The 23273-nt window shown below is 47.0% G+C and overlaps 1 protein-coding gene across 2 annotated transcripts; it reads left to right on the forward strand.

Annotated features, from left to right (window-relative positions):
- Window positions 1-292: 292 nt before the first annotated feature.
- On the forward strand, window positions 293-23102 carry LOC130195129 (filamin-C-like). Of its 2 annotated transcripts, XM_056416439.1 has the most exons (47): window positions 293-1051; window positions 3651-3899; window positions 5403-5500; window positions 6697-6847; window positions 6975-7093; window positions 7210-7287; window positions 7381-7543; window positions 7663-7863; window positions 8033-8140; window positions 8762-8899; window positions 9071-9197; window positions 9287-9423; window positions 9526-9719; window positions 9834-9947; window positions 10049-10192; window positions 10339-10462; window positions 10704-10864; window positions 10978-11068; window positions 11214-11383; window positions 11499-11616; window positions 11713-11975; window positions 12098-12695; window positions 13067-13240; window positions 14237-14399; window positions 14483-14811; window positions 14901-15024; window positions 15184-15340; window positions 15431-15620; window positions 15734-15757; window positions 15861-16102; window positions 16187-16286; window positions 16384-16524; window positions 16659-16787; window positions 16899-17072; window positions 17162-17326; window positions 17471-17674; window positions 17770-17922; window positions 18006-18128; window positions 18232-18483; window positions 18612-18881; window positions 18975-19112; window positions 19272-19387; window positions 20140-20272; window positions 20389-20565; window positions 21235-21453; window positions 21670-21897; window positions 22475-23102. In XM_056416439.1, the coding sequence occupies exons 1-47, from the start codon at window positions 679-681 to the stop codon at window positions 22660-22662; spliced, it is 8232 nt and encodes a 2743-aa protein (XP_056272414.1). In that variant the 5' UTR covers window positions 293-678; the 3' UTR covers window positions 22663-23102. The 2 variants fall into 2 exon arrangements, with proteins under 2 accessions (XP_056272414.1, XP_056272415.1); XM_056416440.1 differs by lacking the exon at window positions 8033-8140 and having other exon boundaries at window positions 294-1051.
- The last annotated feature ends 171 nt before the right edge of the window (window positions 23103-23273 follow it).

The raw sequence follows: 23273 nt of genomic DNA on the forward strand, positions 1-23273 counted from the left end.
CCATTTGGATCCTGACTGAGCATGACACACATTCGCAACAATCATCAAGTGCCACCCCCCACCCCACCCCCCAGCCTCTCAAATAGGAGCGCCTAAAAATAAAGAGCATGCCGCAACTGTTGCGCTGCCTGGTGTCCTGACCAATCACGAACCCCCCCCCCCATTCTCCCCGTAAACCGACCCCGACTCACGTTATCCGTATGGATAAGCAAATAGACTATGATCACAGTGGCTGGGTGACGCGGCCACAGGGTCCTTTATAAACCCAACTCGTTCCCCTCCGGACAGTCAAGTGAAACACACTCTGTGTCAACTTTAACTGCGCTGCTCCGGCGCAACGTTTTTTAAAAAAGAAAGGCGACATTCTTCTCGGGGCCGTCATCCAGAAGGACTACTTGTCAAGAGGGTGCCAACAAAACAAAAACCCGGACGACCAGCTGCCCTTGCACATTGTAAATCGGATATTTTAATCCATCACTGTCCTGACGTAAGTGGTTTCTTCGCAAGTACATCTGAAAAATCTCCAGGCTGCTTTTTAAACTCCCTCGGGGTTGAACTTTCCTCCGCGAGAGCGCGCTTGCCATCGACCCGCTAAAAGTTTGTCTGCACTCCCGAGCGCACAATTCAACACGCAAGTGTGACCGAGGTATAAAACTGGACACGGAAAACACCAACAAGATGAGCAATAACTACGGCGACGACCAGCTGCCTCCGCAGTACTACCAGGCCACCGACTTTGGGGAAGAGGAGGACGACGAGATGCCGGCCACGGAGAAGGACCTGGCCGAGGACGCGCCATGGAAGAAGATCCAGCAGAACACCTTCACGAGGTGGTGCAACGAGCACCTCAAGTGCGTCAACAAGACCGTCACCGACCTGCAGAGGGATTTTACTGATGGCCTCAAGCTAATTTCACTCATGGAAGTTTTGAGCCAGAAGAAAATGTACAGAAAGCACCACTCCAGACCCAACTTCCGCCAGATGAAACTGGAGAATGTGTCTGTGGCACTCGAGTTCCTGGAAAGAGAGCACATCAAGCTGGTCTCCATCGGTAAGATTTATGGAAACAATACAGTGGTACAATGTAGCCTAAACATAAAACAATAAGTGTTGTGCTATTATGTGTATTATTAGACAGTTATAAAAAAAGAATGTCTTTATGATAGCTGACAGTGTGAGTAATAATATACTGGGCTTGGACATTTAAAAGATGAATCATGACAGCAACGACATTTAATATATTTGCTATAATTTTAAAGGAGCTGTAGAAAGCCATTCAGGGCATTAATATAGCAGACAAAAAACTAATTTGAGTCTATCTGAGCAGAAAATCACTAACTCTCAGTTATTATCCGAGCTTTGCTGTGATTGGTGTATACAACCAGGCCACTAGAACATCTTAGTGCATGTAAACATGCCCCACTGGTTACTTGTGTATGGTGGATACGGCTGATAACGCCGTCCAGACCGACAGCATCGTGGCAGAAGCATAGCAGCCACCCTCCGGTTCCCCCTCAGGTAAATACGGTCAGCTCCGTCAGCACCATCTCCTCTAGAAAGCTGCATTGAGCTGAGGTCAACGGCTTATTGGAAAGATAGTGCAGATTGGTGCCACTGAGGTCATCTACTTGTGTCATGGCCAAGGCCTAGTCTGCTGAGGTGTCTACCTGCTGCGGTAATGTGGCAAACTATGAGCTGAAGATTCAGAGGCCCGTGTTTATGAGAATTACACAATGTATCCGTACATGTGGACAACTCTCACACACATGCACCCCTCTGCACACAAACAGGCACGCACACTTATCTGCGTCAGGTCAGAGGTCAAATCGACTCACTGGGGCTCTTTGACGACAGCCCGTTGCTGTCGGTAGCCATCAGCTGCTCCGGGGAGGTGAGGATTAACTCCGGGGGGCTTTAGGGATCAAACTGTGGTGCAGATAGCTGCAGTAAACTGTCGTGGATATCACATCTCACAATGTCACCAGAAAAAGACTTGACTCCACCAAAATGCTACTACCTCTTAGACATGTTTAATAACTGAGGATAAACGAGCCGCCAAATATGAAAAGCACTTATATCGTAAGATGAAGAGTTACGGCTTAATCATACACCTGTAGACGCCCCCACAATTCATGCAGGAGAAAAGTTATTAAAACTCTGACAGAGCATTTTTCTGATTTGGTGACTGATGATCGTGCCACACACTTGAGTGAAATTCCCGGCGTGGCTGAAGCTTTGGCCGGTGGACTGTGAAGGCCACAGTGTGTCCACCTGGATACACACTGAGTGTGTTAGTTTGAGTGTGTGTGTGATGATACTGGAAGGGAGGGGGGAGATTACAGCAAGTTCAAATCTCCTGGTAATCACTGCAGGACAAAGGTCGCGATCTCAAATATCAACTCAGAGTCTGCAGGGTGTGTGTGTGTGTGTCTAGGACGAAATATGTCAGTGTGAGGCTGGCACCGATGTCCCAGCTGTACAGACACACACCATGTCAGACTGTTTTGACAGAAACAGGGAGTGATAATAAAAGTTCTGGCATTTCAATTCTTAGTGCCCTCTCCCTCCGAGCAGCTCTAGTGGGTCACTGCATCGCTCTTAAGATAATGTCTCACTCTCATTACAGTGATCCATAGACAAAAAAAACAAGAATTCATCACAGGCTTAGTAGCACATGTGTCACAGTGTGTAAATAGATCCCGATTGATGGATGTCTCTTTGAGCTCACAGTTGCCCTTAAATCCAGACACGGCCGGATCAAAACCACCCTGTGCCGTGCCACCTGCCTGCGCCAGTCACACGGCGACACTTCAAACGTTACCCTCTGACAGGAGGCCCTCGCCTATGAAAAGATAAATAGTCTCAATAAAACGTCTCGTGACAAACAGTTGGCATCAAAGTACCTTCGTTATTAAAGTTTTACTGAATTAGGTGGAGTGTATCACACAAGATTAGTCGATAAGACATTAAAGTCAAGCGCTCCTCAGAGGTTCTTTTAAATGGCTGAATTTCTAAATTGAGCTGGATTTGAAACGGCTTATTCGGCAAACTTATCCGGGGAGAACTTTGTGAAATGAGTTGCGTGAATCTGAACTCCGCAGCTTTGATTTGTCGCGCTCCAGCGCTACAAGTTTTGGACGTGATTGAAATCCAAGTGGTGTTTATGCAGAGTGGGATCCACTTCCACTTGTCCTCAGCTGTCACTGTCTTCAGACTGCCATTGTGACGGGATGACAGATTGTCAGGGGTCCTCAGCCAGACAGCTGTCTCAGAGAAAAGAGCTCGGGGGGAAGCAGCAAGACGCATTGGATTCTTGTCTCCTCAGCAGTCAATCGTCATTGTTTATAGTTCTGGTCAACTCGAACAGCAAAGAAAGACTTTTGTAATATAATATATTTATGTACAGATCTTACGTCTTGATTTCTTTTGTTTTAGCTTTATATTGCCTTGATTAGTGATAACAGCATAGAAAAGGAACACCAGTATACTTGTAGTTTGCACAAATCTCCCCTCAAGGGACGATGGAAATACAGCTGGAAGGTGCCGTAAACTAGAGAACCGTCACATGCTGCAGGACAGGGAGCATTATCTAAACTCATTGGAAGTCATAAATCCTCATGAACACTTTTGTCTCCACTGTCTCATTACAGATAGCAAAGCCATTGTGGATGGGAATCTAAAGCTGATCCTGGGTCTTATCTGGACTCTCATCCTCCACTACTCTATCTCCATGCCCATGTGGGAGGACGAGGATGAAGAGGAGATTAAAAAGATGACCCCCAAACAGCGCCTGTTGGGCTGGATACAGAACAAGGTGCCCCAGCTGCCCATCCGCAACTTCAACCGGGACTGGCAGGATGGCAAAGCTCTGGGAGCTCTGGTGGACAACTGTGCCCCCGGTAAGAAGTGTGTCGTAGCATCAGCTGAGTCCACAGGCAGGGCAGAGTAACTGCTGAGTCATAATAATAGTGTGCTGTGGCTGTATTGTGTTGTATATAGCAGATATCCTTGGTTGCTATGGACGTTGGGGTCAGGCATGTGTCAGTCAGTGTATTTGTAACAGTATCACCTTCTCAGGAGATGTCGTCTCCTTTGCTCCTCATCTAAAGATGAGGGATGCAGATCACGCGCAGACACGCACACACACACACACACAGACACGCACGCATAGATTCAGATTTCAGACAGTGTAATCTGTCTCTGTAGAGCAGGTGGGGTCACTGTGAGCAAGAGAAGTTGCTGATGGCTGGGGGGGGGAGTGTGTGTGTGTGTGTGGGGGGGGGGGGGTCCCTGCCAGCTGTTCCACAATGACTGAAGCGTTCACTCTCACTGTCTCGGGCCCTGAGGCACAGGCCTGGCTTTAGTGTTTATAGCCCCGCTGCTACACAACACTCCCAAATTTGGGCACCATTCCTCCTCTTCTGTCGAGGGGGATGCTTGGCTCCGCGTCGACATGCAGAGTTATCTGTCACAGGGAGGTGCCTGTAAGCCACACAGCCAAGGACCACAAGGCCACAGTCTAAGTCACTGCCAGTTCAGGCTGGAGCTTCCAGCACTGAACATGAGAGTCGTCTCCTCGCTGGGCTTCACAGAGCGAAAGGTGGAGGAGTAGCCACTGTGTTTAACTGTGTTTATATGAGCCATTGATCTGACGAGACGCATCTTTCAAACACTGTGCTGCAGCACTGGCCATACAAGGTTCTGTGGTTTCATCAGCTAATACCAAACCGCGGGGTTACTGACGAAAGTCTCTCTGTAACACAGACGCTACGCTTTTAAATCAGATAGAAATGTACGAAAGAAGTTCACATGCCAGACCAGGAAGAAACCTGGTCTACAGCAGACGTCCATCTCCTTTGGTATCACAGTGATGCTGCATTATGAACCACGTAGCTGTGGTTGTACAGTGCTGACATAATATTGAAGAGCACACATTTCCTCTATAAACACGTTGGAAGGCCCACCATGGTGCCTCCCAACGGACAGCTCGACACGGCTTTTATCTGCACACCTCCTCCCTGTTAATACCGTGGGCCCGTGTGTCTATTTTAATCGGATAATAGCATTCTGTGGTGTGTGGCTGCATTGGGCTGCTTGAGCTAGTTGCCACTCCATCACCAGCACTAATCCAATTTAGGCATTAGCAGCACGGAAGCGCGTAGCTTTAGCCACAGCGAAAGTGCCAGAGCGCCGCGAGCCTTTGAACAGTTGAGAGAACCTTCGTTGTCGGACATTGCGGCTTCACTGGAGCACAGCAGCGTGGGTAAGGTCATGCGACGTTGCAGCCGGAGGTGTTAGGCAGATAGTGGTAGCAGCCCAAGTGGCCTTATCATAGCGCCAGCAGCATACGACCGCATTTGCCTGTGCATAATTGTCTAATTGTCCGGTTTGCTTTCTGTCAGGCTTGTGTCCCGATTGGTCGGAGTGGGATCCAAACAAGCCCGTGCAGAATGCCAAAGAAGCCATGCAGCAGGCTGACGAATGGCTGGGCGTGCCTCAGGTAAGATGCATGATAGATGTCACTCACAACATGCTTTTTTAGCTTGCTTCAGCTCAGATGGGTGGGGTTGATCTCATAAGAGAATACAACAGCATTACATGACATGACTTTTAGCTGACGCTTTTATCCAAAGCGACTTACAATAAGTGCATTCAAACATGAGTAGCCTACAATCTCAGAACAACAAGAACAATTTCTTCAAGAAAGCCAAAATACAAAGTGCGATAAGTAGGTGGTACTTTCTTCATTCACAGTATCGTCGGTATATATGTGTTTTCAGTTTGCAAATAATAACCAATAATTTCCAAGCAGTTTGAAGCAAACACCAAGACACATTATTGCCTCACCACATGGACACACTCCTGAGGCAACCCAGAACTGAAGAAAAGCAGTTCCCCGTATGAGATGGAGCTCAGTGTTTTTTCCGAGGCGATCATGCTGGAGGGTGTGATAAAATATTTATTAGCCATCTCACTTCTATTAGTTTTATTTACTTTATTGTAGCTCTCAGTATGTAAGTTTGTACGAGTTTTATTTAGTCAATCTGTGAAATTGTGGAGGTGTGACATTTCAGACTATCTTCCGAGCCACCCCCTGAAACGGAGGTGTAAATATGCACACGCTGATCGGAATAACAATGTGAACCGAGCCAGAGTGCAATATCTCCAGTCCTGTTTGTACCACTCTGTGTCTTCGTATTGTAATGTGCTCGATGCAAATTGATTACTTGTTTGTCTCGGGCATGCGGTTAGCTGTTTTCCATGAGGTTTAGCATTGGTGAGATGTATGCCATGGCTCTGCTGCCCTGGGGGCTGCAGTACATTGTGGTGGTGTTAAGGACATGTGGGAAAGGTCTGGCTCAGGATAAATCCCCCGGGCGGTCTTATTGAGGGTAACAATCCTTAACCCTGATGTGCTGGGGTTAAATATAACCAGCATGCTTTGTGCCACAATGTGATAGACGGACAAACAAGTGCTGGAAGGGAGAGAGGGATAAATACATTTGTTAAATTCCATTCCACTATTAATAAGGGAAAGACGGATAAAGAGTCAACCACACCATTCTAACAAATGACAAGACAATAAGTATAAACATGGGAACATAAATTAGGCTATGGTGTCTTTGATGTAGCATACAAACATTATTACACACATTATTGACCTTTCTTTTTGCTGGTTGTCTTTCTGTGCTCTAGGTGATTGCCCCTGAGGAAATTGTGGACCCAGATGTGGACGAGCACTCGGTGATGACCTACCTGTCTCAGTTCCCCAAGGCAAAGCTGAAGCCTGGTGCTTCTCTCAAGCCCAAACAGCTTTTCCCAAACAAAGCCAAAGCCTATGGGCCTGGTGGGTAGCCCAACAGTAGCCATGAACACCTGCACGCTTCACAATGTGTTTGCCTATTGCTGGTATGATGTTACATTTCGCCGAACCTTGCAGAATATATCACCACGCTCTTTGTCTTACTTTACAGGTATTGCGGCTCATGGCAACAAAGTGCTGCAACCAGCTGTGTTCACTGTGGAAACTCTGGAAGCTGGCAGTGGTGAGGTCCTGGTCTATGTGGAGGATCCTGAGGGACACAAAGAGGAGGCACGTTATACCTGACACACAAGTGATCTCTGGATAATCCTGCCCGGTATCAGTTTTGCAAAGAGTGGCATCTAATTTAATCCAACCCTCATTTACTTTGTCATCTCATACTCCAGGCTAAGGCTAAACCCAACAAGGACAAAAACAAAACCTACACTGTCACCTATGTTCCTAAAGTTGAAGGTGTTCACAAGGTAAACCATTACGTCCACACGTTACTCTGAACAACATAAGCAAACCACTCTATTTAAAGGATGCTCACATTTTCTTGCTTTTTTTCTCTTTAGGTGAAAGTGCTGTTTGCTGGCCAGGACATTGACAAGAGCCCCTACATGGTGAATGTGGCGAGGGATATGGGCGACCCCACCAAAGTCCATGCGAGGGGACCAGGTCTGGATCCTACAGGGAATGTGGCTCACAAACCCACCTACTTTGACATCTACACAGCTGGTTAGTACACAACAGGAATATGATCTGATGAAAGGCTGGCACTATTGTCAAATAAATCACCGGAAGGCTAAAGCTGCAGCGTCTCCTGCGATAACTGATCACGTTTCTGTCACACGCAGGTGCTGGGAACGGCGACGTCAGTGTGATAATCGTTGATCCTCAGGGCAAAAAGGACACAGTGGAGCTCCTCCTGGAGAATAAGGGCGACAGTGTTTTCCGTTGCACCTATCGTCCCATGCTGGAAGGGCCTCACACCATCCACGTGCTGTTTGGAGGCCAGGAGATACCCAAGAGCCCTTTTAATGTCAACATTGCAGAGGGTGAGCCATCTGTCTCTGTTTGTAATTACTGTCAGATAAATCTGATTTCCTCCGATGCTGCTCGTGTCAGGGTGACCTATCCATCACAATCTACACGCATCTGTATCTTCCCTGGGAAGGGAACAGCCACACAGTATAGACCATAACCCTTCCTATCTGTCATTTCTAGCTCCGCCCATTGCTCCTCTCGCTGGCGCTCCTCTGCAGATAGTCCCTCAGTCAGTGCGCACACATCCCGGAGCAAAGGGGGTACCCCCCCCAAAACCTGGCCGCCCAAGTTAGTATGGTTTGCTGGAAGGAGCCTGCGCCCATTGCTCAGCCAGAACGTCCCAAAACTTTTCCTTCGCCGTGCACTACAGATGCCCCTCTGTGCTTTCTTCAAAATTTCAGTGCTTGGTTGCCTGCGCCATCTTTTTTTGCGTCCTGCAGCTTGACGGTCTTGTTATGTCCAGAGAGGGATGAGATGCAACGTTGTACAAATAGTGTACAGATGGTCCATTTGCATCTCTGGCCACTTTGTTCTTCTCTGTTAAATATCTTTGCTTGTGCGCTGTTGACATGTTTGTGAGTATCACATTTAAATTAGCATCAGCCAACATTCAGTTTAAGCCTGCAGTCAACATTTTGACTCAGTGAAATGTTGTGAGACGCTCCCTGGATGCTCTCAAACGTGCCAATATGCAATAACCTTCAACATTCTGCTACTTTGTGTTATCTGTGCTGCAAAAAGCATCTTTCTCATTTGCAGGTCCTGTCAGTCAAGCTTTAAGGAATCCCTCTTGAATTGGATATTTTAATGTGTTTGCTACTAACATTGCTGTCAACTGCCGGCTACTCTCAGTTGCTGTTTGCCTTGCTAAATATGTCCCTTTTTCACACTTGATGTTATTCCTTTCAGCAATAAATCCAAATGCCTGCAGAGCTACAGGCAGAGGCCTGCAGCCTAAAGGCGTGAGAGTAAAGGAGGTTGCAGACTTCAAAGTATTCACCAAGGGAGCTGGCAGTGGATCGCTGAGCGTCATAGTCAAGGGACCGAGTGAGCAGCTCTCTCTTCTATGCATCGGTCCTCACTGCTCATACACTTTTATGATTATTCACGTCGGGGTTTGGTCTGAAGGCTATTCACAGAACAAAATGCTAAACAAAATGCATATAATGTCTTGCCATTTTGATAAGAATACATATTGACTTTTTTATTCTCCCTCAGCTGGAGCAGAGGAGCAAGTGAAAGTGCGAGATGCAGGAAATGGTGTGTATGAATGTGAATATTACCCCCTTAAGCCTGGTAAATACACAGTCAGCATCACCTGGGGAGGCCAGCCCATCCCACGCAGGTAGGATTTAATTGCTGCTTTTGGCTATTCATTATCAATGCACATCCAAATTGACACACGGTAATATTGTGTAACCTTCTGTGCCGCAGTCCCTTCGAAGTGGAGGTGGGCAAGGAGGCAGGTTTTCAGAAGGTGAGGGCCTGGGGACCTGGTCTGAAGACTGGCATGGTGGGAAAATCTGCTGACTTTGTCGTAGAAGCCATCGGCATTGACGTTGGAACTCTAGGTGAGTAAAGTTCGAGTGCGACAACTTTTTACCGAGGTAAATTAAGTTAAAAATAGTTTTCCGAGTGTGAAATTTCAATGTCTTCATTCTTTTGATGTTCAGGCTTTTCCATCGAAGGCCCATCACAGGCTAAAATTGAGTGTGACGATAAGGGCGATGGCTCCTGTGACGTGCGCTACTGGCCCACTGAGGCCGGTGACTATGCCGTCCACGTCGTCTGTGATGACGAGGACATCAAGGACAGCCCCTTCATGGCCCACATCCTTCCTGCCGCCAATGATGTCTTCGCTGAGAAGGTTATTCCCACTCACTGTACTATATACCAGTATAGGATCGAATATAAAGACAGGCTGCATTAGTGAAATGATCATATTCTCAACAAAATCCATGAAAACAACAACATGTTACAGGTGAAAGCACATGGTCCGGGCCTGCGACCAACTGGCGTCATTGTGAACAAAGCAACTGAATTCACCATTAATGCTCGCATGGCTGGGAAGAGCCAGCTCAAAATTTACGCGCAGGTATGGAGAGCTCCAGTTTGTGAAAACGTCATTGTTTATTTACCGGAACACATCATTGATCATGCGGAGACTAGAGCTGACATGCTCTTGTATCAACTAAGGACGCGGAAGGCTGCACCATCCATATCAAGATCACTGACAAAGGAGACGACACATTCCTGTGTGTGTACACCCCCTTCAAGCCCATCAAACACACCATCATCATCACCTGGGGAGACGTCAATGTCCCCAACAGCCCCTTTAGGGTAAGACACATGACGACGTACACGCACATAACTGTGCTACACTTAAAATTCAGTTAATTTAATTTAATAATACTCCATCAAATATGGATAGAGTAAGAGGACTGCGGCAGATGTATTTTGTCTCAAGTACACTGTGACTTCATTAGGTGCTGGTTGGAGAGGGATGCCATCCAGACAAAGTTAAGGTCTATGGGCCTGGAGTGGAAAAGACGGGGCTCAAGGCTAATGAGCCAACCTACTTCACAGTGGACTGTGGTGAAGCCGGTCAAGGTGAGCACGTACTACGAGACGGTGTGTGTGGTTTTAAAAACTCTTCTCTTCATGAAAATGATGAGTGCTTCATCATGTGGATGTTGAACAAAATATAGCACAGAATGAACAGAATAAGTAAAGCTGTGCCGCCTAATCTGAAATGCACTTCAGATAATGCTCTTGGCAGTGGAGCATTTATTCAGATGATCTATTTTTGAATGACCTTTCTTGAACTGTGCTCATTGCTATGCACCATTAGGGGACATCAGCATTGGAATCAAGTGTGCCCCAGGGGTGGTTGGCCCAGCCGAGGCCGACATTGAATTTGACATCATCAAGAATGACAATGACACCTTCACTGTCAAGTACACTCCCCCCGGTGCCGGCCGATATACCATCATGGTGCTGTTTGCTGACCAGGTAAGAAGAATACAGTGCAAGAGGGACAGATGAGTTTTGTCTAAATCTTTATAAAAAAATTGTATTTAGTCCTATGAAATTTATTATGATGACTTTATGATTGGCTTTGTCAGGAAATTCCCATCAGTCCTTTCAAAGTCAAAGTGGATCCTTCCCATGATGCCGGTAAGGTGAGAGCAGAGGGCCCTGGACTCAACAAGACAGGTGAGAGCCACCGACGTCAAGAACCATAATTAGTGTACATACCAAACGCTACAAATGTATAGGTCTTTGAACTGGTAGAAGTCACTCCAATAATTTAATGAGATCATTTAATTTGACTTGGAACAATAAACAATGTGTGTTTCAGGAGTGGAGGTGGGAACTCCAACCCACTTCACCATCTACACAAAGGGAGCTGGCAAGGCCAAGCCTGGGGTGAATTTTGCAGCATCGGGCCCAGGAGAGGCAGTTCGAGACTTCGAGATCATCGATAACCACGATTACTCCTACACCGTCAAGTACACGGCTCTTCAACAGGTAACGTACAGTAGGCTTCTGCTTGAAGCACATTGACATTAGAACAGGATGCGGAGAATATTCACAATGACGCATCAGCCAATCAATATTAATTCTTCCGCTTGTTATTTTTCAGGGTAACATGGCTGTTTCAGTCACTCATGGAGGAGATCCCATTCCCAAGAGCCCGTTCCACATCTCAGTGGCGCCAACTCTGGATATTGGAAAGGTGAAAGTGGATGGATTAGACACCAGTAAGTTACAAACACAAATACTATATTCTTGCATGCACCGTGAAATGATAGATAACTGCAACACGTCAAGTATTTTAATGTTAATCTCTCTCGCAGAAGTGGAGGTTGGAAAGGATCAGGAGTTCTCGGTGAACACAAAGGGTGCTGGTGGGCAGGGCAATGTGGGCGTGAAGATGACCTCACCCTCTGGCCGACCAATTCCATGCAAGCTGGAATCAGACAAAGCCAAAGGCGCTCACAGTGTGAAGTATATTCCCCCGGAGGAAGGGCAGTACAAGGTTGAAGTCTGCTATGATGGCAACCCGGTGATGGGAAGCCCCTTTGTGGTTGAAGCAGTGATGCCTGCTGATCCTTCAAAGGTAAAAGTTCATAAAAGATGCATGTAGTTCAACACTTACGTGAGGCTCATGAAACCCAACATACAAATATTTGATGTTCTGTATACCACATCTCAAAAACTGACCCGGCTGTTGCTTCGCAGGTGCGAGCCTTCGGCCCTGGCCTGAAGGGTGGCATTGTGGGTAAACCAGCTCCATTCACTATTGACACAAAGGGAGCTGGGGCAGGTGGGCTGGGCCTGACTGTGGAGGGCCCCTGCGAGGCGAAGATTGAGTGCCAGGACAATGGTGATGGCACATGCTCAGTGTTCTACCTGCCCACCGAGCAAGGGGAGTACGCCATCAACATCTTGTTTGCCGAGCAGCACATCCCCGGCTCTCCCTTCAAGGCGGCAGTGCGCTCAGCATTGGACCCCAGCAAGGTGACTGCTACCGGGCCGGGCCTAGAGAAGGCCAAGGCGGTCGAACCAGCGACCTTCACTGTGGACTGCACCCTGGCAGGCGACGCTGAGCTCACCATTGAGATCGTGTCAGAGACCGGGACAAAGGCTGAGGTGCACATCCAGAAAACTGCAGAGGGGACCTTCTCTGTCACGTACATCCCACCCTTCCATGGCACGCACACCATCACGATCAAGTACGGCGGCCAGACGATTCCCCAGTTTCCCAAAGTCCTGCAGGTCGAGCCCTCTGTGGACACCAGCGGGGTGCATGTCTATGGGCCAGGAGTCGAGCCCAGAGGTAACGACACCAAGAACCTGAACTTATTACAAGTTGCAATCCATGTTAAGTTTTTAATTCACCAAAGGGAATGTAAAAAGAAATAGTCAATAATTGATTTGTTAAATGTCAGGAAACCAATTGAAGTAATTTATCAAGAACAATTTACAACATTTGCAGGTTACTTTTCTCTGTCTGAACATCATTATAAAGCCAAGACACAAGCTATTAGGATATTTCTAAGTGTTAGTTACAGCCTGAGTATGCAGTATTTCAGCAGCTCACAAATCTGTTATCAGGATCTACAATGTCTTGAGTCTTAAGAGGACTGAGCCCACTTGGTCTTGTTTCTCATCAGTAACAAATCACCTGAAGGGCTTTTCTGTTTCCAGGAGTCCTCAGAGAAGTGACAACCCACTTCATTGTTGATACTCGCGCCCTCAACAAGGTTGGAGGAAATCATGTGAAGGTTCACATCATCAGCCCTTCTGGCACCGCCACAGACACCTACATCACTGACAAGGGAGATGGCACCTACAGAGTGGAATACACAGCGTTCGAGGATGGTGAGGCACAACATATTACCTGATGTCATTTAACACATTTAAAGGGATCATATGGTGGAAAGGAATCAAACAACAATGAGGAAAATAAGATATGTGTCAAACTTGTGACATTACCACCCTAACCCCCTGCAGACAGATGATGTATCACAGGAGGCTGTCTGAAAGACAGACTGAGCAATCACTAACATGTGCTCGTGTTGGGCGCCATTTGGGAATAAAGCAGGAGAGTGGGAATATAAATAATGAGAAAGAGAGGGGTATAAATACAGAATGATGCAGTGGAGCAATGATGTGAGGGGCAGAGAGCAGGGAGGCAGAGAGGCAGACAGACTCTGTTTTATAAATAGTGTGCTCAGGAACAGAAGCTCTTAACAAGGCAGGTATGTGTGCTGCACACAGCTATACAGCAGGGGAATGACAGGGGATATTAATAGAGACATATAAAACAAAGCAAAGAGATGACAGAGTACTTCTCCAGTACCAGACATGCTCGAATATCATGGTTGTGCTGCTGGCAATCTGGCATATAGTCCTACTGAGAGAGCTCTGTCAAAAAATTGTTGTAACAGAATAATGAATCGGGAACAGCTGTAACGCCTTGTACGTTCAACACAGCGTCTGCGCTCTCAATGGCATTTTTTAAATAAATAAACAGATGTTTATCTCCCTAAAAGGGAAATGGTCTGACTCATAATTAAAAGCAAGCAGTAATAACAGAAAACATTTCCTTGCCTGGAGACCATTCAGGCAGAGAGGTATTCAATTCAGTTTATTTTGTGTTGCCCAGAATCACAAATTACAAATTTGCCTCAGAGGGCTTTACAATGTGTACGCATACGACGTCCCTGTCCCACGACTTCTCTCCTTTCACTGGGGGAAAAAGGGAATAAACCTCCAGGAGAGCAACAGATGGACAGAAGCATGAGATGTCGTGTGTACAGAATGAACAGCGCTCCAGAGACACCAGACATTGTGCTGACATCTGCTTGTGTGCAGGAATGCATATGATTGAGGTGCAGTATGACGACGCCCCAGTGCCCAAGAGTCCCTTCAGAGTGTCTGTGGTGGAGGGATGTGATCCCACCCGGGTCCGTGCCTTTGGACCAGGTCTGGAGGGAGGAATCACCAACAAGCCCAACTGCTTCACCGTGGAGACCAGGTACTATTGGATCACATCGAGAAGGAGATTTTTTGTGGCAACTCATCTCAAATGAGAAATAAAATACACGTGTTCTCTCTCAGGGGGGCTGGGACGGGAGGCCTGGGCCTGACCATCGAGGGAGCCTCAGAGGCAAAAATATCCTGCAAGGACAATAAAGATGGCAGCTGCAGTGTGGAGTACATCCCGTTCACTACTGGAGACTATGACGTCAACATCAACTACGGAGGTCACCCGATCCCCGGCAGTCCGTTCCGTGTTCCAGTGAAGGACCCCGTGGACCCAAGCAAGGTCAAGTGCTCAGGTCCAGGTCTGGGCACCGGAGTGAGAGCCCATGTTCCTCAGGCTTTCACAGCAGATTGTACTCAGGCCGGACAGGCCCCACTGGATGTCAAACTCTACGGCCCAACAGGTGAGAACATGCTGTTTGACTGTGACAAACTGACAAATAACAGCAAGTCGGCGTTGTGTATGATTATTTCCATGTTGTCTCGTTTCCAGGTACTGTGGAGCCAGTTGGTGTGAAGAACAACGGCGACGGCACCCACACAGTTCATTACACCCCAGCCCAGGATGGCCCTTACACTGTCGCTGTCAAATATGCAGATCAGGAAGTCCCACACAGGTACAGAATATGTAGAGAAACAATATATCCAAGCAGAAATGTGTTAATTAAAGTTCTGCCTGGCTGGAGTGAAAAAAGAGTGGTGCAGTTCTGCACATTTTCATTTCTGTCTTTTACAGGTCTGGGTTTAGTAATTACATTTTTCCCTTTCTTCTACAGTCCGTTCAAGGTAATGTCTCAGCCTGGGCATGACGCCAGTAAGGTGCACGCTAGTGGCCCTGGTCTTGACACCAAAGGTGTGCCTGCGAGCCTGCTAGTTGAGTTCACCATTGATGCCCGTGATGCTGGAGAGGGACTGCTGACTGTGCAGATTCTGGTGGGTCCAGCTACCTTTCACACAATACGTTTTTATTATTATAAGACATCATTTCAATGAATAATAATATTGTCTAATGTCTATGGACAGGACCCGGAGGGCAAGCCAAAGAATGCAACCATCCAGGACAACAGGGATGGCACCTACACTGTCTCCTATGTACCAGACTCCACAGGCCCCTACACCATCACCATTAAATATGGAGGAGATGAGATCCCTTACTCCCCTTACCGCATCCAGTCCCTGCCCACAGGGGACGCCAGCAAATGTTGCATCACAGGTAAAAAAAACTACTGGATTCATGAATATTTTAAAATAAATACAGATAATGCATTACAGTTGTAGCATTTATAGCATTATTTATACTCAAAATCTGCATTTTATTCCTTCCAGTTTCTATTGGAGGACATGGCATGTGTGAGTAACAGAGGTTTTCTTTTTATTTATGTGACACATTAGAATCTGTGCATTTATGCAGCAGCTCTTCCCTTTATTCATATTCCCTCTCTGTACCCAACAGCAAATCTGCAGAAGCTGCAGACCTCCGAGGATACGGTAATCACAGTGGATGCCAAAGCTGCTGGGAAAGGCAAGGTGACCTGTAAAGTGCAGACCCCACAAGGGATGGAGCTGGACATGGATGTGGTGGAAAATCGCGATGGGACCTTTGACATTTACTACACCGCCCCTGAACCTGGGAAATACGTGATTACTATCCGATTTGGGGGTCAGAACATCCCCAAGAGCCCCTTCCATGTGGTGGTGAGCAAAGGAGGATTTTAACTCGATGCACTCTTGTTCTGATGGTATGTATGCAAACAATGTTTCTGCTCTCTGTATCGGCAGGCCTCAAATGAGCCAGTTGTTCCCCGCGATACTGTGGATCCTCTCTTCCGACCGGTTAACTTCCTCGTCCCCTTCATGCCTCAGCAAGGGGAAATCACAGGTGTGGTAAATACCACTCAAAGAGGAACAAGTCGTGCTCACACACCTGAAAAATCATCTCTTTTTAGGTCACTGACATTTCACTGCTGTCATTCTAGGTGAGGTGCGGATGCCTTCAGGGAAGACTGGCCGCCCGCATATCACTGACAATAAGGATGGCACCATCACAATAAAGTACCAGCCCACAGAGAGAGGTCTGCACGAGATGGACATCAAATATGACGGCAACCACATTCCAGGTCAGAAACACGGCTCGTTACCACCATGGGAAGTAACCTTGAATTATTTAAGGATTTCTTTCTCATATTCCAATGCAATAGATGCATGTCACAGTTCTCACTCTCATTGTTTGGCTACGATTATATCCCTTCAGGAAGCCCCCTGCAGTTCTTCGTGGACGCTGTGAACAGTGGAGTGGTGACTGCTTACGGTTCCGGTCTGAGTTTCGGCATGGTCAACAAGGCTGCCACTTTCACCGTGGTTACCAAGAACGCAGGAGAAGGTACTAAACCTGACTTCCACAGTGATGTTTGCTATTTCCCAGTGCATCTGAGGAAACCATTACTACACTGCAGCAAAGTGAACATCTGGGTGTTGGTTTTCTCCCTCTCAGGTGGTCTGTCTCTGGCAGTGGAGGGTCCCTCTAAGGCCGAGATCACGTGTAAGGACAACAAAGATGGCACCTGCACGGTGTCCTACCTGCCCACAGCTCCTGGAGACTACAACATCATTGTCAAGTTTGACAACAAGCACATTTCTGGCAGTCCATTTACTGCAAAGATCACCGGTGAGGACATTAATAATTTCTCCCGTAGACCTTTTTTTATGCTGTCATATCAAATATCTTAACCACTTTTTTTCCCTCTTTATCTCAAGGGGATGACGCCATAACCAGGACATCACAGCTGAATGTCGGCACAGCGGCTGACGTGTCCTTGAAGATCGCAGAGACTGATCTGAGCTCTCTGACTGCCAGTATCAGAGCCCCATCTGGCAACGAGGAGCCCTGCCTGCTCAAGAGGCTGCCCAACAGACACATTGGTGAGATATTCACGTGCCAGATACAGAAAATAATAGAAAGAGTGAAACTTAGATAAGACGTTGTCGGATTTATTGAATGCATTTAGATTTCCTTTTTTTCTGCGTCTCTGTCTTGATTTTCTTATAAATGTTTTATGTTTGCAGGTATTTCTTTCACACCTAAGGAGGTCGGCGAGCACGAAGTGAGTGTGAGGAAGAATGGGGTGCACGTAGCCAACAGCCCTTTTAAAATCATGGTTGGACAGTCAGAGATCGGCGAGGCCAGCAGAGTGAAGGCTTTCGGTAAAGGCCTGACGGAGGCGCACACTTTGGTAATAGCTGAATTCTTCGTGGATACAAGAAACGCAGGTACGATTTAGACATGGTTCGTTTCAACTTTCTGAAAAAAATACAAATGCAATGCATACCTTTTCAACTTCCCTCTACTTGTCTTCTCCCTTTAGGTTATGGAGGTCTCGCATTGTCAGTCGAAGGCCCGAGCAAGGTGGACATCAACTGTGAAGATGTGGAGGACGGGACGTGCAGAGTCACCTACTGTCCAACCGAACCTGGGAGTTACATCGTTAACATCAAGTTTGCTGAAAAACACATCCCAGGTTAGAATCTATGAGGAAATCCTAAAATACGAAACATCTAAAAATGAAATCTTGTTGACTGTAAATGTGTCTGTGCCCTCCAGGAAGTCCTTTCACCGTGAAGGTGACCGGAGAAGGAAGGATGAAGGAGAGTATCACGAGGAAGAGACAGGCCTCTTCGATTGCCTCGGTCGGCAGCACATGTGGTCTGAACCTCAAGATCCCAGGTGAGCACAGGAGCAGCCAAAGGTGGTTAGAGGGCAGCGGTCAACCGTCTTAAAATGGATGCACTCACATTTATATTCTCACCTGCCCCCTCCCCCTGTGTAGGGAACTGGTTCCAGATGGTTTCAGCTCAGGAGAGGCTGACCAGGACGTTCACCCGCAGCAGCCACACCTACACCCGCACGGAGCGCACGGAGATCAGCAAAACCCGTGGCGGAGAGACCAAGCGGGAGGTACGGGTGGAGGAGAGCACCCAGATGGGCGGAGGAGCGAGCCCCTTCAGAGATGTGTTTGGAGACTTTTTGGGCAGAGAAAGCCTCAGCAGCTTTGCGGGCATCACTGCCGCTAGACCTGAAGGTGAGAGTCCAAATAAAATATGTGAAACGTGGCTTTAACTGTCCTTTCAATGATGTTTGTTGTAGTATTTCTTTTATTTTCGATCCGTCTTGGCTGTATCTAAACACGTCTTGCTCTGCCTCAACCAGTTGAGAGTGGCTCTCAGGCCATGACAGCTCAGGTGACCAGCCCCAGTGGGAAAACAGTGGACGCTGACATCGTGGATGGAGGGAGCAGCACCTACAGCGTGCGCTTCATCCCCCAGGAGATGGGACCCCACACCGTCAACGTCAAGTACAGAGAACAGCATGTCCCCGGGAGCCCCTTCCAGTTCACTGTCGGGCCCATGGGGGAGGGAGGAGCACACAAGGTCCGTGCAGGCGGGCCCGGTCTGGAGAGAGGCGTGGCTGCAGCACCTTGTAAGTTCCCCAATTGGACTTGAACCTGTTTCTCCTAATACTATTCAAGACATGATTTTTAAATGTGGATCCCTTTTGTTTCACCTACTCTAGCTGAATTTAGCATCTGGACAAGAGAGGCAGGTGCAGGCGGTCTGTCTATCGCTGTCGAGGGCCCCAGCAAGGCTGAAATCTCCTTTGAGGACAGGAAGGACGGTTCCTGTGGCGTCTCCTACGTCGTGAAAGAACCAGGTACAACTTTTATCTGCCACAAATGCAGAAATTCCTCAATTTTAAGGTTTTTCTCAAAAGGTTTTTTTTGTCTCTGAATTGCTCTCCATTTTAGTCATTCTTCCACACTTCCTCAAATGTTTTTGATGGAGAAAGCAGATAACCTGTCTGTTTCCCCAGGTGACTACGAGGTGTCAATAAAGTTTAACAACGAGCACGTCCCTGACAGCCCATTCATTGTTCCGATTGCTACGCTGTCAGACGAAGCCCGCAGGCTCACAGTAACAAGCCTTCAGGTAGGATCACACACACATTCCTTACACACAAAAAACCCATTCATTTGTTGCACAGAACCTGCAGACAGAACACATCCACAGCCACAGAATATCAGGGTTGGATAACAGATTGCATGTAAGATAATGTTTGAGTGGCTGATATATTGCTCTCTAATAGCACTCTGCCCTTGAAGTGTAATCGAACGCCAGTGTTGGAGCAGTATCTGCGACTTTAATACTGTGATGCTGGCCAGTGATGAAGGGCCGGATTAACTGTCCCCTGCTAAAGTGGTGCAACACAAGCTGCGCTATGTATGGACGGTCAGCACGAAAAACATTGGGCCGACTATAAAGAGGATACCTGAAGCAGCTCACACAATACTGCTCTCCTCACTTCACAGGAGCTTCTTTTATTTGCTCTCACAGTTTCCATCACAACAGCCAACAATGCTAAAAACATGTATTTGTGGTTGAATGAAATGCCACTTTACGGCGCTTTTCTACCACTAGAAGCCAGGTGAAGTACAAAAACAGACCGGCGTTTAAAATGTCACACTGCCTCTTATGTGTGGTAGGACCGCTCGTGGGGCAAAAAACAATAAACGCCTCGCTGTGAACTCCGACCTTTTCTGCCTCTCGCACTAAACCACTCGGTCTATTCTCGTTCGGGCGCGATGAGTCACACACTTTGTGTCCCTCGAGGTGCGGAGCACGCACACACACACTTACACACTCTCTCATATTCTGATCGTGTTCTTCCCTGTCGTTTGTAGGAGAAGGACTTGAAGGTAAACCAAGAGGCGTCCTTTATGGTGCAGCGCAATGGCGCTCGAGGTGTGGTCAACGCCAAAGTCCACACGCCCGCCGGCTCCTCAGAGGAATGCTATGTCACCGAGCTCGACAGCGGTACGCAGCGACCTCACTTTGGAGACCGCATAAGACAAAGATCTCACTTCTTTTTTTAAATCTGTAAAGCACCATTTAGGATGACTAAACCCTCTTGTGCTTTGTGTCGCGTTCAGACAAGAATGCGATCCGCTTCATTCCGCGGGAGAATGGAGTTCATGGCATAGACGTCAAGTTCAACGGATGCCACATCCCTGGAAGCCCCTTTAACGTTCGGGTGGGTGACGCCGGGCTGGCTGGAGATCCAGGCATGGTGACAGCACATGGCCCTGGACTGCAGGGAGGAACCACAGGTAGATGTCAACACCACCACGACTGATATGGACCATATTTGAAGATGATTCAGCATGGATTTAAAACCCACTACGTCCCAGAATCAAAACATCTCATTCATACCTATAGTTATAATACCCATAAAACATCTAGCAATCAACATTATAGTTACAAATATAAAACAGTGATCATACTTTTCTATGCTTTACAACACATTCTTCAGAATATTCTTTATAATATCCCCTATTAATGATCTTATCCTTCTATATGTATTGATGTAAAACCCAGGTTCTCATTTAAATGCGCAAGTTCATATAAAATCCACTACAACTCTACAGATTCCTTGTGATTTGTATTTTAAATCATTAAGCAGCCTTTTATATAAGATCAAATAAGATAATCCTTTATTACTCCCGCAGTGGGGAGATTTACGGGATTATTGCAGCAAAGGTGCAAACAAGACAAAAAAAGAAAGTATTATAAATAAGCAATACGCAATAAAACAAAAAAAACTAATAAAAAATACCAAAAAAGAATCTCGAGTAATTAAAATATAATATATACGGACCGAATAACGTATGGTGTGTATTTATATTGCACAGGTGTGAAATGTTGTGCGGTCTACTGGGAGCAGAGCTGGTGGTGCAGCCTGACAGCATCTTTCTTCTGCATCTCTCTCTTCCTTCCAGGTGCATCCTCGGAGTTTGTGGTTAACACGTGTAACGCGGGCTCTGCCACTCTGTCCGTCAACATCGACGGGCCCTCCAAGGTCAAGATGGACTGTCGGGAGTGTCCTGAAGGATACAAGATCAACTACACACCCATGGCACCTGGCAACTATCTCATCACCATTAAATACGGAGGACCGCAGCACATCGTGGGCAGCCCGTTCAAAGCTAAAATCACAGGTCTGCTTGACAGTCGCTCTCCCATCTGATCTGTGGATCTCACATGACAAGTGTCTCGATTATGTAACAAATGTTGCGATGAAAATGTTATGTCATCTTCGTGCATGCTGCTCAGTGTACGTCTTGCATAAAAGCTGCCTGGTTCTGGCGCCACGTGGATATATTCCTGCTGTCACTGTTGGAGCTCAGGCATAACCGGCTTTTGATATCCTACAGGAGCCCGGCTGTCAGGGGGACACAGCCTTCACGAGACCTCGTCCGTCTTGGTCGAAACAGTTACCAAGACCTCCAAAGTGGGTGGTGCCTACAGCTCCAGCTCATCCTCTTCCACCACCTCGTCGAAACTGACATCGGACGCCAGCATGGTGGTGTGTCTGGGGACGGGTCTGTCCAAGGCTGCTGTCGGACAGAAAAACAACTTTACAGTTGACTGCAGCAAAGCAGGTGAGACGGTCATCTGGATAAAGGCAAGAGACACAGGCAGTAAAAACACAAGATTCTCAACCACTTTTTTTGGCCGAGGAACACAACACTGAAACATTGGCGCCATATAAAGTTATAGTGACTGCGTTCGCAAACAGTTGCCAGCAGCAGACACGGAACGAAATGTAACATTCGTTCACTTGAGTTATGTTTCCGGAAACTCGATCCGATCCAATATGTCGTTCTCCTTGGCCGACACCAAGTCCTGAGGGAAATATCTGGCTCTAAACTTAGTGCTGGGCAGGTAGCATATATTTTACGAGAGCTGTTTCTTTTAACTGCAAATAAGGTTGATGAGTGAGAGTGAACAAAACGTAAACAAGGTTGTTCCTTAAACACCCCAAAAAAAGTTCTACACTAAAATGTTGAGGAGAACTGAAAAAACTGGATGATAATGACCTCTGGGCTAAAGTCTCTCTTGCATTATACTTCATCATTTCATCCATTGGGTGTAGATACCTTTTGATTCATGCCATTTAAAGCCATACACCTATCCATCTTTTGTACACCATATTAAATCTCCCTCTTCTCCCTTCAGGTACCAACATGCTCATGGTGGGCGTGCATGGACCCCATACTCCTTGCGAGGATGTGTATGTCAAGCACATGGGCAACAAGCTCTACAACGTCACCTACACCATCATTGATAAGGGCAACTACACCGTCATCGTCAAATGGGGCGACGACAATATCCCCGGCAGTCCTTACAAGGTGGTCGTGTCCTAAAACCAGAGCCCCGCCCCTTCCCCATCCACCGACCCTCCGCCTTCTTCTCGCTGTTCCTCGCTCGTCAGTGAATTACGATACTCAACATGCACTAAAACCTGCCAGGACGTTTGCTTACAGTTTTCTTGATGACAGAATATCTACTGTGCCAAAGTTTTTTGCATTAACTCCCGGAATGACTTTTTTCAAGTTTGCATCCACATTCAGGAGCAAACGGTGTGCTTTAAGAGTCTCTGAGTGATGCTTTACTCTCTCTGCGTTGTAAAAGAATGGCATCATATGAATGTTCGGAGACGCTGGAGTAATCAAAAGTATTAAAGTGTGATGTAATATGGTTTTGTATGGTTTAAGAATGAGATACTTGTTTTTGTTATATTAACCTATTTTTGGTAAGTCTTTGCAGACCTAATAAAGATTTAATGGCTAACTTTCCAGACAAAGTGATTGCATTTCTTTGATTCCTCACAGTGCTGGCAGAGCCTCGCAACTTCAGCAGCCGGCGTTTCTTCGATTTTCAGAGTTTCATTCTTTCATTATGACGACTATTGGCTCTTCCGCCTGAGCAGCCGTCAGGATATCGTCACTTGATCTTAGAGTCTGAGTATCCTGCA

The sequence above is a fragment of the Pseudoliparis swirei genome, chromosome 6 (assembly GCF_029220125.1).
Source record: "Pseudoliparis swirei isolate HS2019 ecotype Mariana Trench chromosome 6, NWPU_hadal_v1, whole genome shotgun sequence".
NCBI classification, from domain to species: Eukaryota; Metazoa; Chordata; class Actinopteri; order Perciformes; family Liparidae; genus Pseudoliparis; species Pseudoliparis swirei.

Coding starts and splice junctions, on each gene's coding strand:
- LOC130195129 (XM_056416439.1), top strand. CDS start 679: ATGAGCAATAACTACGGCGACGACCAGCTGCCTCCGCAGTACTACCAG. Junction 10,865..10,977: donor TGGTGCTGTTTGCTGACCAG/GTAAGAAGAATA, acceptor TGGCTTTGTCAG/GAAATTCCCATCAGTCCTTT. Junction 21,454..21,669: donor GTTCAAAGCTAAAATCACAG/GTCTGCTTGACA, acceptor GATATCCTACAG/GAGCCCGGCTGTCAGGGGGA.